Source organism: Mercenaria mercenaria, chromosome 6 (genome assembly GCF_021730395.1).
Source record: "Mercenaria mercenaria strain notata chromosome 6, MADL_Memer_1, whole genome shotgun sequence".
In the NCBI taxonomy this organism is placed as follows: domain Eukaryota; kingdom Metazoa; phylum Mollusca; class Bivalvia; order Venerida; family Veneridae; genus Mercenaria; species Mercenaria mercenaria.
This window is the reverse complement of record NC_069366.1, coordinates 8,401,000-8,417,046: the sequence shown is the minus strand read 5'-3', so window position 1 is coordinate 8,417,046 and position 16,047 is coordinate 8,401,000. Positions and strand designations below refer to the sequence as shown.

The 16,047-nt window shown below is 36.8% G+C and overlaps 1 protein-coding gene across 1 annotated transcript in view; it reads right to left on the bottom strand.

The window, feature by feature from the left end:
- LOC123549716 (ATP-dependent RNA helicase DDX1-like) overlaps positions 1–16,047 on the bottom strand; it is a 193,714-nt gene that overhangs the window by 17,659 nt on the left and 160,008 nt on the right. The window contains exons 17-19 of the mRNA XM_045338033.2: positions 13,857–13,930; positions 6,967–7,039; positions 5,407–5,479 (exon numbers count right to left, since the gene is read on the bottom strand). Coding sequence (XP_045193968.2) covers positions 5,407–5,479; positions 6,967–7,039; positions 13,857–13,930 — 220 coding nt within the window. The remainder of the gene's footprint in view (positions 1–5,406; positions 5,480–6,966; positions 7,040–13,856; positions 13,931–16,047) is intronic.

Below are 16,047 nucleotides of genomic sequence, written 5' to 3'. Positions count from 1 at the left end.
TCATATTATGAATGTAAATCTATATACACACTATGAGCACTGGATATCTTTAACAGTATATGTATTCTAGATCTGTATCTTTGATTAAGTGGAAGATCAATCAACATTTATCCAGACACTGACTCATTGTCTTACAGATAGCGGCAAGACCACGAGGGAAAACTTTCTTTAAGTTACTGTACCTAAAACTTGGGGAATAATATCAAATATTCATAATTCTAACAAGAAAAAAACATGCACATTCTCGTAAAAACAAGACAATACTGAAGTCACATCAACATATTATTTGGCAGACATATAACCTCTACACATTGTTTAGATATGTTAAAAACGGTTCTCCTAGATATCATGTCTTGAATAAAGACAAAGTTAAACTGTCAAGGTATATCATGTAGGTCATTAATAACGAACTATGAAAGCTTTATTAAGCAACAAAAGTCATTTTGACTTTACCATAATCTTTCTGACCAATAATGACCAATACAATACAAGCATAAAGTAATGTAATAGAAAGCTTGAATTGTAAGCACTATGAAGACACAGTGTCTGGTTACCTGGGGAACCTGTTAGTGCAAACAAGAGAGTAGTAAAGGCATTTGTAGAAAATTTAAGGAGAGATTCTTCCAAACCTGTTTCTTACTAACGTTAAAGACCATAATATATCAAGCGGATGAAAAAGGTTGTTTAAATTTTTTTCCCTTCATTTTAATTTCTGTGGCCCCAAGATGGTCGTTCCAAAGAATCTGTATCAAAATTGAAAATAGTTAATACAAAGATTCTTCTGACAAAGTTTGGTGAAGATTCATCAGGCAGTTCATAAGAGGTGTTTTACGATTTTTGTTTGTAGTCTTCAGGGAAACCTAAATGAAGTCAAGTGGCACCACCTGAATAACTTGACAGAAAATGTTAATCAAAATTTGGTGACCATCCATCAAGCATTTCTGCATGAAAAGACGTGTATATCTTTTTCTCTCTCTATTTTTAGCTATGGTGGTACTTCTGTGCATGTTGAAAAGCAGACTTGAGAGGTATATATCAGAATGCTACATACCCCTGGTCAAAGTAATTATGACAGCTAGTTGTAGAGAAGATGTTTAAAGTAATATTGTGGTTAAAGATTGTTTAACCATCAACATATATTAAGCTTTCTCACTGAATCTTTGCTCCAGGTGGGCTAAAAATTTGGTTTGTTTAACTACAGCAGCAGCTGTACATGCAGAATCTATTAATGTATTGTGTCTAAGCCTGTTCTAAAAATATCCATTTAGAAATGCTGGAAAATCTTTAAACAAAAATAGTACTTAAGTACATCCTATTTTGTCATTCAAAACAAGCATTGATATCAACTGTTTTAGTTTGCATCAATACTCTTTCTGCAGTTCTAACAACCATACCAAGACACACTATGTTCCAAATTGAAAATATAATGATAAATTGTAACCCATGTAATTCCTTTCATCTATTTTAAACATTTGCATCAATACACTACCACTTGAGACCTATTTTCTTAAAATATAAGTATGTTCTTTCCATACAATACTCATTATCTAAAATAAGAAATAGACGTTACAGACAAGAACTAAATTTCCCTAATGAAAGCACAGCTACAAAGTAATTAGTTTGTCCTATAACTTTGAGTTTTTGCTCAGAATCTACTTGAAAAATAGACATTATAGACAAGACCTAAATTTCCCTGGTGAAAGCAGAGCTAGACATGCAAATCGTCCAGAGTGGGCAACAGCCTTAAGAATAAAACAAAGAAATGCTTGTGCAAAAAGTAAGACATAGCAGTCATTTATTTTGAGGAATTATGTGGTCTTCAATTATCTTTACAGGCAATCTAGTGATTATTACTGTCTATTCTATATTCCTATAGATTTGTGATTTTTAAAGACTTTTGTTTGTTTTGGGTTTAACACTGTTTTCCAACAGTATTACAGTTATGTATCGGCGGGTAGTTAACCTAACCAGTGATCCTGGATTCTGTACCAGTACAAAACTGTTCTCTGCAAGTAACTGCCAACTTCCCCACATGAATCAGAGGTGGAGGATGAATAATTTCAGACACAATGTCTTTTATCAAATTGTTACGGGGAACATACGTCTTGCCTGAGGATCAGACTCATGACCCCGCATAGATCTGCGCTCTAACTACTGAGGTGTGTGGGAGGGCTGGTTTATAAAGTCCCTTCAGCTGATTTTCAGTAACTGGAAGTCAATGATGCATCAGTGGATAGCCGTAAGGTTAGATAACCTTAGTAACGGGAAGTCAATGATGCATCAGTGGATAACCCTTAGATAAACTTGGTAACTGGAAGTAAATGATGTGTCAGAAGAAAGCCATCAGATAACCTTGGTAACTGGAAGTCAATGATGCATCAGTGGATAGCCGTTAGATAAACTTGGTAACTGGAAGTCAATGATGTGTCAGTGGAAAGCCATCAGATAACCTTGGTAACTGGAAGTCAATGATGCATCAGTGGATAGCTGTTAGATAACCTGGGTAACTGGAAGTCAATGATGCATCAGCGGATAGCTGTTAGATAACCTTGGTAACTGGAAGTCAATGATGCATCAGTGGATAGCTGTTAGATAACCTTGGTAACTGGAAGTCAATGATGATAACCTTGGTAATTGGAAGTCAGTGATGCCTCAGTGGAAAACTGTTAGATAACCTTGGTAACTGGAAGTCAATGATGATAGCCTTGGTAACTGGAAGTCAATGATGCATCAGTGGATAGCTGTTAGATAACCTTGGTAACTGGAAGTCAATGATGCCTCAGTGGAAAGCCATCAGATAACCTTGGTAACTGGAAGTCAATGATGCCTCAGTGGATAGCTATTAGATAACCTTGGTAACTGGAAGTCAATGATGCCTCAGTGGATCGCTATTAGATAACCTTGGTAACTGGAAGTCAATGATGCCTCAGTGGATAGCTATTAGATAACCTTGGTAACTCGAAGTCAATGATGCGTCAGTGGAAAGCCATCAGATAACCTTGGTAACTCGAAGTCAATGATGTGTCAGTGGAAAGCCATCAGATAACCTTGGTAACTGGAAGTCAATGATGCCTCAGTGGATAGCTGTTAGATAACCTTGGTAACTCGAAGTCAATGATGCCTCAGTGGATAGCTATTAGATAACCTTGGTAACTGGAAGTCAATGATGCCTCAGTGGATAGCTGTTAGATAACCTTGGTAACTGGAAGTCAATGATGCCTCAGTGGATAGCTGTTAGATAACCTTGGTAACTGGAAGTCAATGATGCCTCAGTGGATAGCTATTAGATAACCTTGGTAACTGGAAGTCAATGATGCCTCAGTGGATAGCTATTAGATAACCTTGGTAACTGGAAGTCAATTATGCCTCAGTGGATAGCTGTTAGATAACCTTGGTAACTGGAAGTCAATGATGCCTCAGTGGATAGCTGTTAGATAACCTTGGTAACTGGAAGTCAATGATGCCTCAGTGGATAGCTGTTAGATAACCTTGGTAACTGGAAGTCAATGATGTGTCAGTGGAAAGCCGTTAGATAAACTTGGTAACTGGAAGTCAATGATGTGTCAGTGGATAGCCGTTAGATAAACTTGGTAACTGGAAGTCAATGATGTGTCAGTGGATAGCCGTTAGATAAACTTGGTAACTGGAAGTCAATGATGTGTCAGTGGAAAGCAATCAGATAACCTTGGTAACTGGAAGTCAATGATGCCTCAGTGGATAGCTATTAGATAACCTTGGTAACTGGAAATCAATGAGCCTCAGTGGAAAACTGTTAGATAACCTTGGTAACTGGAAAACAATGATGCATCAGTGGATAGCTGTTAGATAACCTTGGTAACTGGAAGTCAATGATGCCTCAGTGGAAAGCCATCAGATAACCTTGGTAACTGGAAGTCAATGATGATAACCTTGGTAACTGAAGTCAATGATGCCTCAGTGGAAAGCTGTTAGATAACCTTGGTAACTGGAAGTCAATGATGCCTCAGTGGATAGCTGATAGATAACGGTGGTAACTGGAAGTCAATGATGATAACCTTGGTAACTGGAAGTCAATGATGCCTCAGTGGAAAGCTGTTAGATAACCTTGGTAACTGGAAGTCAATGATGCCTCAGTGGATAGCTGTTAGATAACCTTGGTAACTGGAAGTCAATGATGTGTCAGTGGAAAGCCATTAGATAAACTTGGTAACTGGAAGTCAATGATGTGTCAGTGGATAGCCGTTAGATAAACTTGGTAACTGGAAGTCAATGATGTGTCAGTGGAAAGCCATCAGATAACCTTGGTTACTGGAAGTCAATGATGCCTCAGTGGATAGCTGTTAGATAACCTTGGTAACCGGAAGTCAATGATGCATTAGTGAATAGCTGTTAGATAACCTTGGTAACTTGAAGTCAATGATGCCTCAGTGGAAAGCTGTTAGATAACCTTGGTAACTGGAAGTCAATGATGATAACCTTGGTAACTGGAAGTCAATGATGCCTCAGTGGAAAGCTGTTAGATAACCTTGGTAACTGGAAGTCAATGATGATAACCTTGGTAACTGGAGGTCAATGATGCATCATGGGATAGCTGTTAGATAACCTTGTTTACTGGAAGTCAATGATGCCTCAGTGGAAAGCTGTTAGATAACCTGGGTAACTGGAAGTCGGTGATGATAACTTTGGTAACTGGAAGTCAATGATGCGTCAGATAACCTTGGTAACTGGAAGTCAATGCTGTGTCAGTGGAAAGCCGTTAGATAACCTGGGTAACTGGAAGTCAATGATGCGTCAGTGGAAAGTCTTTAGATAACCTTGGTAACTGGAAGTCAATGATGCGTCAGTGGAAAGCCATTAGATAACCTTGGTAACTGGAAGTCAATGATGATAACCTTGGTAACTGGAAGTCAGTGTTGTGTCAGTGGAAAGCCGTTAGATAACCTGGGTAACTGGAAGTCAATGATGCGTCAGTGGAAAGCCGTTAGATAACCTGGGTAACTGGAAGTCAATGATGTGTCAGTGGAAAGCTGTTAGATAACCTTGGTAACTGGAAGTCAATGATGTCTTTAGATAACCTTGGTAACTGGAAGTCAACGAGAATAGAATCTAGCTGTAAAAACTGGAATATCACCCTTAGACAAGTGACATAATACCCCACCCAGTCACATTATACTGACGCTGGGCTGACCAGTCCTAGAACTTTCCTATTAATGCTGAGTGCCAAGCCAAGAAGCAATTAGTACCAATTTCTATGTCATCGGTAAGCAAGACCTTCCACAGCTATAATCATCTTAATTTCAAATTTGCTGACTGACAGTTTTACAAAACATTTCAATATGAGGCAGCACAAGATTAATCTATAATGATTTAATAGGGCTAAAGCTTTTAAAAACTTTGGTTTATATAGAATATTTATTCCCATCTTACCTTTCTGCACGTCCTACTCTGCCAATACGATGAATGTAGTTCTGTTTTTCATCCGGTAATGTCACATTTATCACTGGAAAGTTAATTAAGTGTGCACATGATATATAGTTTAATCTTAATCAAATAAAAACAACACCTATTTCAATACAAATTAAATACAAACCACAATTAAACGAAGCTCAAATCTTATTTGCATGCGACAATCGAGACAAAATGATAGTTTCTATTTCTATTGCCCAGCAAAAACATCTCCTACAGAAAGTTGTTTTAAAGGTGTATGCTAGAATTCCTGTATATGAGATGGACAAAATTTTTCCCAATAATAGAATTTCTTCAAACTTTGGAGAAAATGCTGTTTTCAAGAGCAGAAAACTCTTTCTCAACACTGGTGACCTATGACTTTTATTGCATATTTTTGTTTCTTACTAGATGATTGTCCTTCAATATCCAAAGTTTGAAGAAATTCTATTATTCGGAAAAATTTGCCCATCTCATATACAGGAATTCTAGTGTACGCCTTTAAATTTATATTCATAGAATAAAATGCCCTGCATATTCTCCATAAATTATTGCCCTGGATGTTACTTATTTCGTAATTATAAATATAGAATTCAACTTTGAAACTTTCTGACAGAAGATAATTTTGGTTTGTTTTTCACATATTAAGGATAACATGGTGTAATAGCCATGTTTCATATTTTGTAACTGGATGGTAATACTTAAATGAAATTTTGTCACTTTAAAGACATTCAAAATTAAAAACGTTTTACCGAGAGATTTTTTGGATCTTATCATTTTTTTGGGGAGATAATCGGTATTGTAGTTAACATTGATGCCAATGGGAAATATATAATTTCTTTGATTATGAGAATCTGAGCTTGAGTTTCAAGAAAACTTTGTGGTAGAAAGCTGCATTATATGATTCTGATACAAATATCAAAAAGAAATCTAAAATTCTCCATAGGGAAAAGGAGAAGAAGAAAATTTTCTAGTTTAAGGGGAGATAACTCCTGAATAACCAAAATTATCAGGGGAGGTAATCTAAAGAAAATTTTTGAGAACTTCTGTCACTATATGACTTGTCAATATGCACCTTATTTTTGACATTTTCAAAGCTTACATTATTAAGTTGGTACGCTTCTGGCGAAATTGAGGCATATTACGGGTAGTCATCCTTAAAGGTGTTATATAGCTATTTTTCAACTAAAGAGAGTTAAACCTTGTTAACTAGTTTTGCCAATATTGTAATTACCACTGGTCTTTGTTTAGCCTGCTGGCGGCAAGTGATTCTGCCTTTGCAACCAGTGCAGTCTAAGATCAGCCTGCACATCCGTGCAGTCTGATCATGGTCTGCACTGTTCATATTATTCAGTCAGTGAACTTTTCAGTGAACACCCCTTCAGATAATAAAAGGTAATGTCCAAATTGAATGATGGACTAGTCCATTGTAAAAATATAGCAGGGTGAAGGTTAAGATCAAATTGACAAGAAACAGCCAGCCAAACTAATGAAAGTAAAACTACAAATAGTAATGTTATCTTAAACTGACTGAAAACTCACCAAATGGAAGACCAGACACATCAATACCACGGGCAGCCACATCAGTACAGATCATATACTTCACCTTTCCATCCTGTAAAACAGAAAACAATCAACTAAAACTACCAATGACGCTAATTAATACCTTCAGGGGCTGCTTCGAAGTGTGACCTTGAACTGTACACTCTGCATGTTGTCCTGAGGATACTAACAACTGATGCTGGTTTTAGACTATGTGTGTTTAAAACTTACTAGACCACAAAAATAAGGCACACAGGCTGGCATTTTGTTTCTTTTTTATGGGGGGTAGTTTTTGTATCTTTTTTTTCAAGAAGAATACGTCATATTAATTGACCATTTATATACATGTACAGTAAACAACAGTGTTTTCCCTTGGCTTTTGAAAATAAGGGTCATTGTGACCCCCAGTGTTTCACATGTGGGGGTCATTTTCAAATTTTGGGGGTCATACAGAGATACTAAAATTAGTATTTTGAATAAAACTTTGTTTTTCTTAAAATCTTATACTAGTGATTATACAGATTGAAGTCTTTCCTCGTATTTGTCACTGAATAAAATGATAAAAACAGCTGATGTTTGACTTTTATTTATATATGTGCTAAAATAGGTTTTAGTACTTTTTACCAGGCAGTATTATAGTAGAAACAGGCGATCTGAACCACTGGGTCCTACTTGCTGCCGACGATATCATAAACATCGTCAGCTTGCTTTGATTTTGACCATCTTTTTTTAGTACACAGCAGACTGGTACTACTGGTAGTAGTAGCGAGCAGCGATAACAACTGTTACAAAGTGTTAATCAGTCAAAGTATCAGACTGGGTATTAAATTTTTGAAATGTGAATCGATGCAAATATAGAAAATTGGTGACACAGTCTGCATATAATTACGAAACTGAAAGTACATTTTCAGAAAATCGCTCATTATAAACAAACTTGGCCTGATTTTGATTTTCAAGAAATTGCGTCCACTGTGACGCACAGAATTTATTTTTACGGGTCATTTGTCAGAAAAGTGCGACTATGACGCAGGATTTGTGCGTCAGGGAAAACCCTGAAACAAGATAGTAATAATGTTATATCTAACTCTTTTATTCATTTTAAATTGAATTAGGAGTAATTGTCATATAATTCCTGCATGTCAGAGTAAAATCTGACATCAAATTTAAAATCTGAAATCAAAAGTACAAACTGTTGCTCAACTAAGTAAACAAATTCCAAAGTAAAGGACATTTACATGAAGATACTGGATTTATATAATTATAAAATATTTACTCCTGATTAAAGCTGAATGTTTATCTTCCAACCATTACTACCAAATCATCTTTAAGACTGGGCAAATTGACACTTTATGCTGTACAAGCAATTTGTTTTCAATATAGCCCACTTTCTGCTCTCCCCAAACAGCCTCCCCCACTCACCAAAAAAATATTTCTTTAGGGGTATAATAAGCGCTTATATCTAGCCACCGATTACATTACATCACCACGAAAGAAATTCACATTTAAAATAAAATCTGCAGGAAACATAAAGAACAGGGTCTGAGGTTACAGGTCTGAGTTTTGAGGCCAGTCTCAGAATGCAAGCTTATCATTGTTTATAATTTGAACTTTGGGCTCAGAATCAACGAATCAGCAGCTGGAGTTTTGAAAATAGTTTGTTAAATTATTTCTACACGGCTTTGATCAAATAGTGGTTGATCTAATATTAAACATTCTAAGACAGACAGAAAATTATCAATAACAGAGGACTTTCAAAGTCATCCTTCAATTTAATATCCACACAGAAGATTAAAAAGCATTATTTTGATGTGGCTACAGGGAGAGATACAGACATGGTATGAAGTGATTTATTTTATGAGATGATGATACATTAATGTTGAGTCCTAAAGTAATAATCATTTTTGTCTGTACTAGGAGACCTATCAGACATTAACAGAGTGAAAAAACTGATTCGGCACCCAACTCAATTATAAGTATTAACTTCTCCATTGCCGCCTTCAACAATATGTAGGTTTGTCACGCAATTCAATTTATGCTGTGCTAACAGTTTAGTAACATATTCATTGTCACTGGTTTTGGTCGGTACTAGAAATGTATAAATAAGACACAAATACCAATGCCCCTGCTGTGTTAAATGTTATACATATACTTGTGTTTTCTACATGATGTTATAATACTTCAGTGTCACATCATAAAGTTTAATATCACTCAATTACTATCATGAGATCTATTAGACATAGGACAGTGCAAAAAGTGACTTTGCACCAAGAATGCAATAGAGAGTCCCCTACTGGAAGGTGACTTTGCACCAAGGATGTAATAGAGATTCCCCTACTTGAAAGTGACTCTGCACCAAGGATGTAACAGAGTCCCCTATTCGAAAGTGACTTTGCACCATGGATGCAATAGAGTCCCCTTCTGGAAAGTGACTATGCACGTAGGATGCAACAGAGTCCCCTACTTGAAAGTGACTATGCAAGAAGGATGCAATAGAGTGTCCCCTACTGGAAAGTGACTAGGCACCAAGGATGCAATAGAAAGACACCTACTGGACAGTGACTCTGCACCAAGGATGCCATACTTTGCACTAAGAATGCAATAGAGAGTCCCCTACGGGAAAGTGACTTTGCACCAAGGATGCAATAGAGTCCCCTACTGGAAAGTGACTTTGCACCAAGGATGCAATAGAGTCCCCAACTGGAAAGTGACTTTGCACCAAGAATGTGACAGAGAGTCACCTACTGGAAGGTGACTTTGCACCAAGGATGCGACAGAGAGTCCCCTACTGGAAGGTGATTTTGCACCAAGAATGCAAGTCCCCTACTGGAAGTTGACTTTGCACCAAGGATGCGACAGACAGTCCTCTACTGGAAGGTGACTTTGCACTAAGGATGCAACAGAGTCCCCTACTGGAAGGTGACTTTGCACCAAGGATGCAACAGAGAGTCCCTTATTGGAAGGTTACTTTGCACCAAGGATGCAACAGAGAGTCCCCTACTGGAAGGTGACTTTGCACCAAGGATGCAACAGAGAGTCCCCTACTGGAAGGTTACTTTGCACCAAGGATGCAACAGAGAGTCCCCTACTGGAAAGTGACTTTGCACCAAGGAGGCAACAGAGTCCCCTACTGGAAGGTGACTTTGCACCAAGGAGGCAATAGAGAGTCCCCTACTGGAAAGTGACTTTGCACCAAGGATGCAATAGAGACTCCCTTACTGGAAGGTGACTTATTATGCGGTATAACCTAATCATCTTATCTGTCAAAGATGTATATATAATATTGTGCTATAAAATATGTTGTAACGCAAAAGGTTTGGATTTAAATTTGCACATCTGAAAATGCACAGTTCTCTTACTACTTTTTATTATCGATTAATTATATATATATAAATCAAGAGCCATCAGTGGACAGCGCGCTCGACTATTCTCAGTGCTTGATAGTATAATATAAGCTATGAGTAAAACTTTAACATTACAATAAGCATATTCTAAGTCGAAAAGGGGCCATAATTCAGTAAAAATGCTTGATAGAGTTGCCTCCTCCTTTTTACAGACTGGGGTCATGATGGTAAACAAGTATGCAAAATATCAAAGCAATATCTCAATGGACTTTGAAAATACTTGGGGTGATACGCAAACTTTAACATTTGTGTGACGCTCACGCTCACACCGACTCGAGTAGGATAGCTCCCCTATTCTTCGAATAGCCGAGCTAAAGAGTAAATTGCTTGGAAAACAAGGAAACAACTTTTTTTAGATAAGGTCCATATGATACATAAGCTTGTTATGTTTAATGTTTATGCTAAATAATTTAAATATCCATGAATGGATGAAAAAATTACTGACTGGAGATGAAAAACATTCTAAAATATTTGACCTCACATGTGACATTGACATTTCAAATAGGGGTCTCGTGTTGCACACGACATATCAACTTATTATGAGGAACATTTGTGCCAGGTGATCAATATTAAAATCTCTTAATGGATGGCAGTTATGGAGCAGACAAAAAACAGACAATATTAACCTTTAACTCCAAGGGTGACCTTGACCTCTGCAGTAGGGGTCATGGGATGGAATGACGGACAGATCTATGACAGATGGACAAGCCGAGTACTATAGTTCATGAATCTCGTTTTCAGCCAGTAGTGTACTAATAATTCATTAGAAGATGCTTTTGTAAAATAGCGCATGTCTCCCCCATTGCACAGTAATAGGCAAGCAGTCAATAGGGAACAGAAGCAAAGGTCCAAGGGACACTGATGGTTGGCTGCAATAGAGATTATCCACTAGGCATGTCCAATCATCCCAAGAAGTTTCAACATTCTGGGCCTAGTGGTTCTCAAGTTATTGATTGGAAATGGTTTTACATGTTCTGGCTATATGACCTTGACCTTTAACAGAGTTACCCCAAAATCAATCGGGGTCATCTACTCTGCATGTCGAATCATCCTATGAAGTTTCAACATTCTAGGTCAAGTGGTTCTCAAGTTATTGATCCGGAATGGTTTTCCATGTTCAGGCCCCTGTGACCTTGATCTTTGATGGACTGACCCCAAAAACAATTGGGGTCGTCTACTCCATAAGCACTACCATTCTATTAAGTTTGAAGGTTCTAGGTCAAATGGTTCTCCAGTTATTGATCGGAAATGAAGTGTGATGGACGGACTGTCGGAAGGACGGACGGACAGGGCAAAAACAATAGTGGGGTGGGAGACATAATTTCCCAACTGTTATTCAGTTTTACTGTGTTAATAGTCCAGTAACATAACTATTGCTGCAGACAAATTTTTAACTTCTACAGGTTATACAGAATAATTTTATTATATGCTCCTAGGGATAGCAAACTAATTTCACCAACCTATCAATTAATGTAGTTTAAATACTCATTGATCTGTTTTCAGGTTTGGAACACTGACCGGTAAGCTTGCCCCCAGGTTTTGCACTGGACTTTTTTTTCCCCAAGGTATGAAATAATGACTTGGACAGATTAATGTCAGAATTTCAAACTCTTCACAGTTAATATCAATTATTTACATTTTCCCCTGCTATATTCTTCCTATAATTATCTGTATTTACCATTAAAACAGTAGGGGTCATTGACCAAAGGCAATTATCCTCTAAATTTTGACAGCTAATACTGCAATGCCACATCATAAAGTAATAATCAATTTCAACTACTACCAAATTGCCAGAGACCTATTAGATGCTAAGAGAGTGAAAAGTGTCTGGATGCCAAGGCCAATTGTAGGTATTAATGTTTCCATTGTCATCAACATTTCTATGTATGTTCGTCACAAAATTCAATATTGGCACACTGATAGTACAGTAACATATAGCTGTCACTTGCTTCAGAAAATAGCTTCGAGTTTAACTGGTTATTAAGTATGAAAGACCTGATGTGGTAACAACAGCTCACACCAAGCACTTTGTGCTAAGGTGAGCTAAAAGTACACTCAGCCTAGCATTTCCAATAGACAATTTGGATTTTCTTTTTTAAAGGATGACACAACAGTTTTGACAGATAAATGCAAGGACTTCAAACACTTGATAGAAAACATTGTTTTATTCAGATCTTTCCATGTGATACTCATATTTACCAACTACTAAAACAGTAGAGTCATTTGACTGCAATCATCCTCTGATACTGAAAGCCTAAGTTTTGTTCAGTCAGTTAATGACTCATCTACAGATAAAATAACCAGACATACAGATCAAAACATATACAAACAATAGGGAGTGGGTTTTATTTATTTGTTGGGTTTAAAGTCGCACTGACACAATTATAGGTCATATGGTACATTCCAGCTTTGATGGTGAAGGAAGAACCCATGTGCCCCTCCGTGCATGATTTCATCATAAGTGGGCACCTGGGTAGTATCACCAACCTTCTGTAAGCCAGTTGGATGTCTTCCTCACATGAAGAATTCAAACCCCAAGTTGGGCTGGAACCCACAGGGAGTTAAGGATGGCATAAAATACTATAAATCATAGTTTTGATTGGTTAAGTTTAAAGTGAGAGTGGAGATACCAACCTCATGTATTTCACAACCATATGAAAACTACAAAACCATGATGCCTTTCAAGACAACCACAATACATAAAACAAGACCTGTCTGTAAGACAGCATGCTCGACTTTTCTCCGTGCCTGACTCTGAATTTGAGGTTTGCCAGTAAAAGGGGCATAAATTTGTCAAAATTCTAATCAAAGTTATGGGGATTGTTTCTTATGGTGTAGCCTTTGATAGTAAATAACTACTCTAAGTTTCAAGTGAACAGCTTTGATAGTAACAGAGATATTGGATGTTATATATAACTTTAACAAAAAAATTCTAAGTTGAAAAGAGGCATAACTCTGTCAAAATTCAGATCAGAGTTATGGGGATTGTTTCTCCTTGTGTAGACTTTGTTTTAGAATTTTAAGTTTCAAGTCAAATGTTTTGATAGTAACAGAGATATTTGACTTTATCAAAAACTTTAACCACAAAATTCTAAGTTAAAAAGGGGCATAAATCTATTAAACTTCTAACCAGAGTTATGGGGATTGTTTCTCCTGGTGAAGACTGATAGTAAATAACTACTTCAAGTTTCAAGTCAAAAGCTTCGATAGTAACAGAGATATTTGACTTTATCAAAAACTTTAACCAAAAAGGTTAAAAAGGGGCATAAATCTGTTAAAATTCAAACCAGAATTATGGGGATTATTTCTCCTGGTGTAGACTGTGATAGTTAATAACTCTTTTAAGTTTGAAGTCAATAGCTCTGATAGTAACAGAGATATTTGACATTTTCAAAAACTTTAACCAACGGCGACGCCAAAGCCGACGCTGCGGCGAGTGCAATAGCTCTATATTTTCTTCGAAACTTCAAGCTTATAACAAAAACTGACCTTGAACTTCTGCAAGTTTGCTTTTCTCTCTGGGGGTTTCCTATCACCATGCAGACAAACACAAGAGTATTTTCCTGAAAATATAACATGATATGTAGGTATGCTTTAAAAGTTCCCATCGACAAGGCAGCCAACAGTATCAAAACTGGAAGCCTACATCATATATACATGTACATGTATATATTTATGTTACAAACTTAACAGTTATAAAATCTACACTTCAAGTCCTTCTGCTAAAAAGGATTTGGTCACTTACCACATCACTCAAGGTTTAAATTTCTAAGTTCATATAGGATAAACTTTCAACCATGTATTTGATTTCTAAACTTGAAAAACAATTAACAAAGTTTGTTTCATCATTAATTCAAGCTCATGTACCATGTCAAGTTTATGTATTATCTTCTTATCAAAGACAGGGTATGGGAAGTCTGAGCAAAACCATTTTTGGCAAGTGAAAAATTCTGGGTTAGAATTTCAATAACTTTGTTTTCAATCATCATATTATTTAAGTTAACACAGCAGTAGTTATACTGAAGACTTTATTGAACATTATCGCTATATAACCATTTACAACAAGAGCTGTCTGTTGACAGCAAGCTTGACTATTTGAAGGATTGATGGAAGTATGGGGTCAAAATATTACCAGAGATTTTCTGACAAAAGAAAAAGAATAGATAAGACAAACAATGTACCTGCATTTGTGGATTTGGATAAGTCTTGCACTATATGGCAATGTGTGACCATGATGGTAAGCAAGTGTTCAAAGTTTCAAAGCCATATATCAAACAGTTTAGACAAAATATGGAATGGTATGCGAAACTTAACTAATTTCTATGTCAAAAAAGGGCCATAACTGAGCTAAAGTCCTTGTCCTAGTTATGTAGTCTTGCCTACATATATAGACTATGATGGTAAACAAGTAGTCAAAGTTTCAAAGCCATATGACAGACAGGTTAGGCAAAATATGGACTGGTATGAAAACCTGAACTGATTTCCACGTCCAAAAAGGGCCATAATACAACCAAAATAGTTGACAGAGTTTAATGATGATGTACTCTTGCCTACAGATGGAAAACATTATGATAAACAAATGATCAAAGTTTCAAAGCCACATAATATAGTTTTGACAAAACATGGACTTGTACAAAAACTGTAGCAATTTCCAAGTCCAAAAAGGGCCATAATTCAGCAAAAATAGTTAGTAGAGTTATGTACTCTTGCCTACAAATAGAGACTGTTACAATAAACAAGTGATAAAAGTTTCAAAGCCATATGTCAAACACTTTACACAAAATGTGAACTGGTATGAAAAACTCAACCAAGATTTGTAAGTTAAAGGGGCCATAATTCATCCAAAATCCTTGATGGAGTTATGTACTCTTGCCTAAAACTGGACATGGTGATGGTACACAAGTGTTGAAAGTTTCAAAGCTTTATCTCAAAATACTTTGTCAAAATGTGGACTGGTAGGAAAAACTTAACCAAGGTGTGATGTCGACACATGAGTGGTGAGTAGGATAGCTCTACTAATTCTTCGAGTAGTTGAGCTAAAAATTCCTTCAGCAGGCCTAGGGCTGCTGTTACAGTAACCATTATAAACTTCTAAATTTTACAATCATAATTAAGACTTGGTTTTTGAAATTTAATAGAAATAGGAAGAAACTAGAAAATGCTTTTGTAAAAAAGCGCATGTCTCCCCCAATGCAAAGTCCTATAGGCAAGAAGTCAATAGGGGTCAGGAGCGAAAGTCAAACAGACACTGATGGTTGGCTGCAATAGGGATCATCTACTTGGCATGTCCAGTCATCCCGCTAAATTTCAACACTCTTGGCCTAGTGGTTCTCAAGTCACTGTTCAGGCTCCTGTGACCTTGACCTTTGATCAAGTGACCTCAAAATAAATAGGGGTCATCTACTCTGCATGTCCAATCATTCTATTAAGTTTCAACATTGTAGGTCAAGTGGTTCTCAAGTTATTTCCAAAAAATAATTTTACATGAACAGGCCACTGTGACCTTGACCTTTAATAGACTGACCCCAAAATCAATAGGGGTCATCTACTCTGCATGTTCAATCATCCTATGAAGTTTCAACATTCTGGGTCAAGTGGTTCTCAAGTTATTGATCTGAACTGGTTATCAATGTTCAGGCCCCTGTGACCTTGACCTTTAATGGAGTGACCCCAAAAGAAT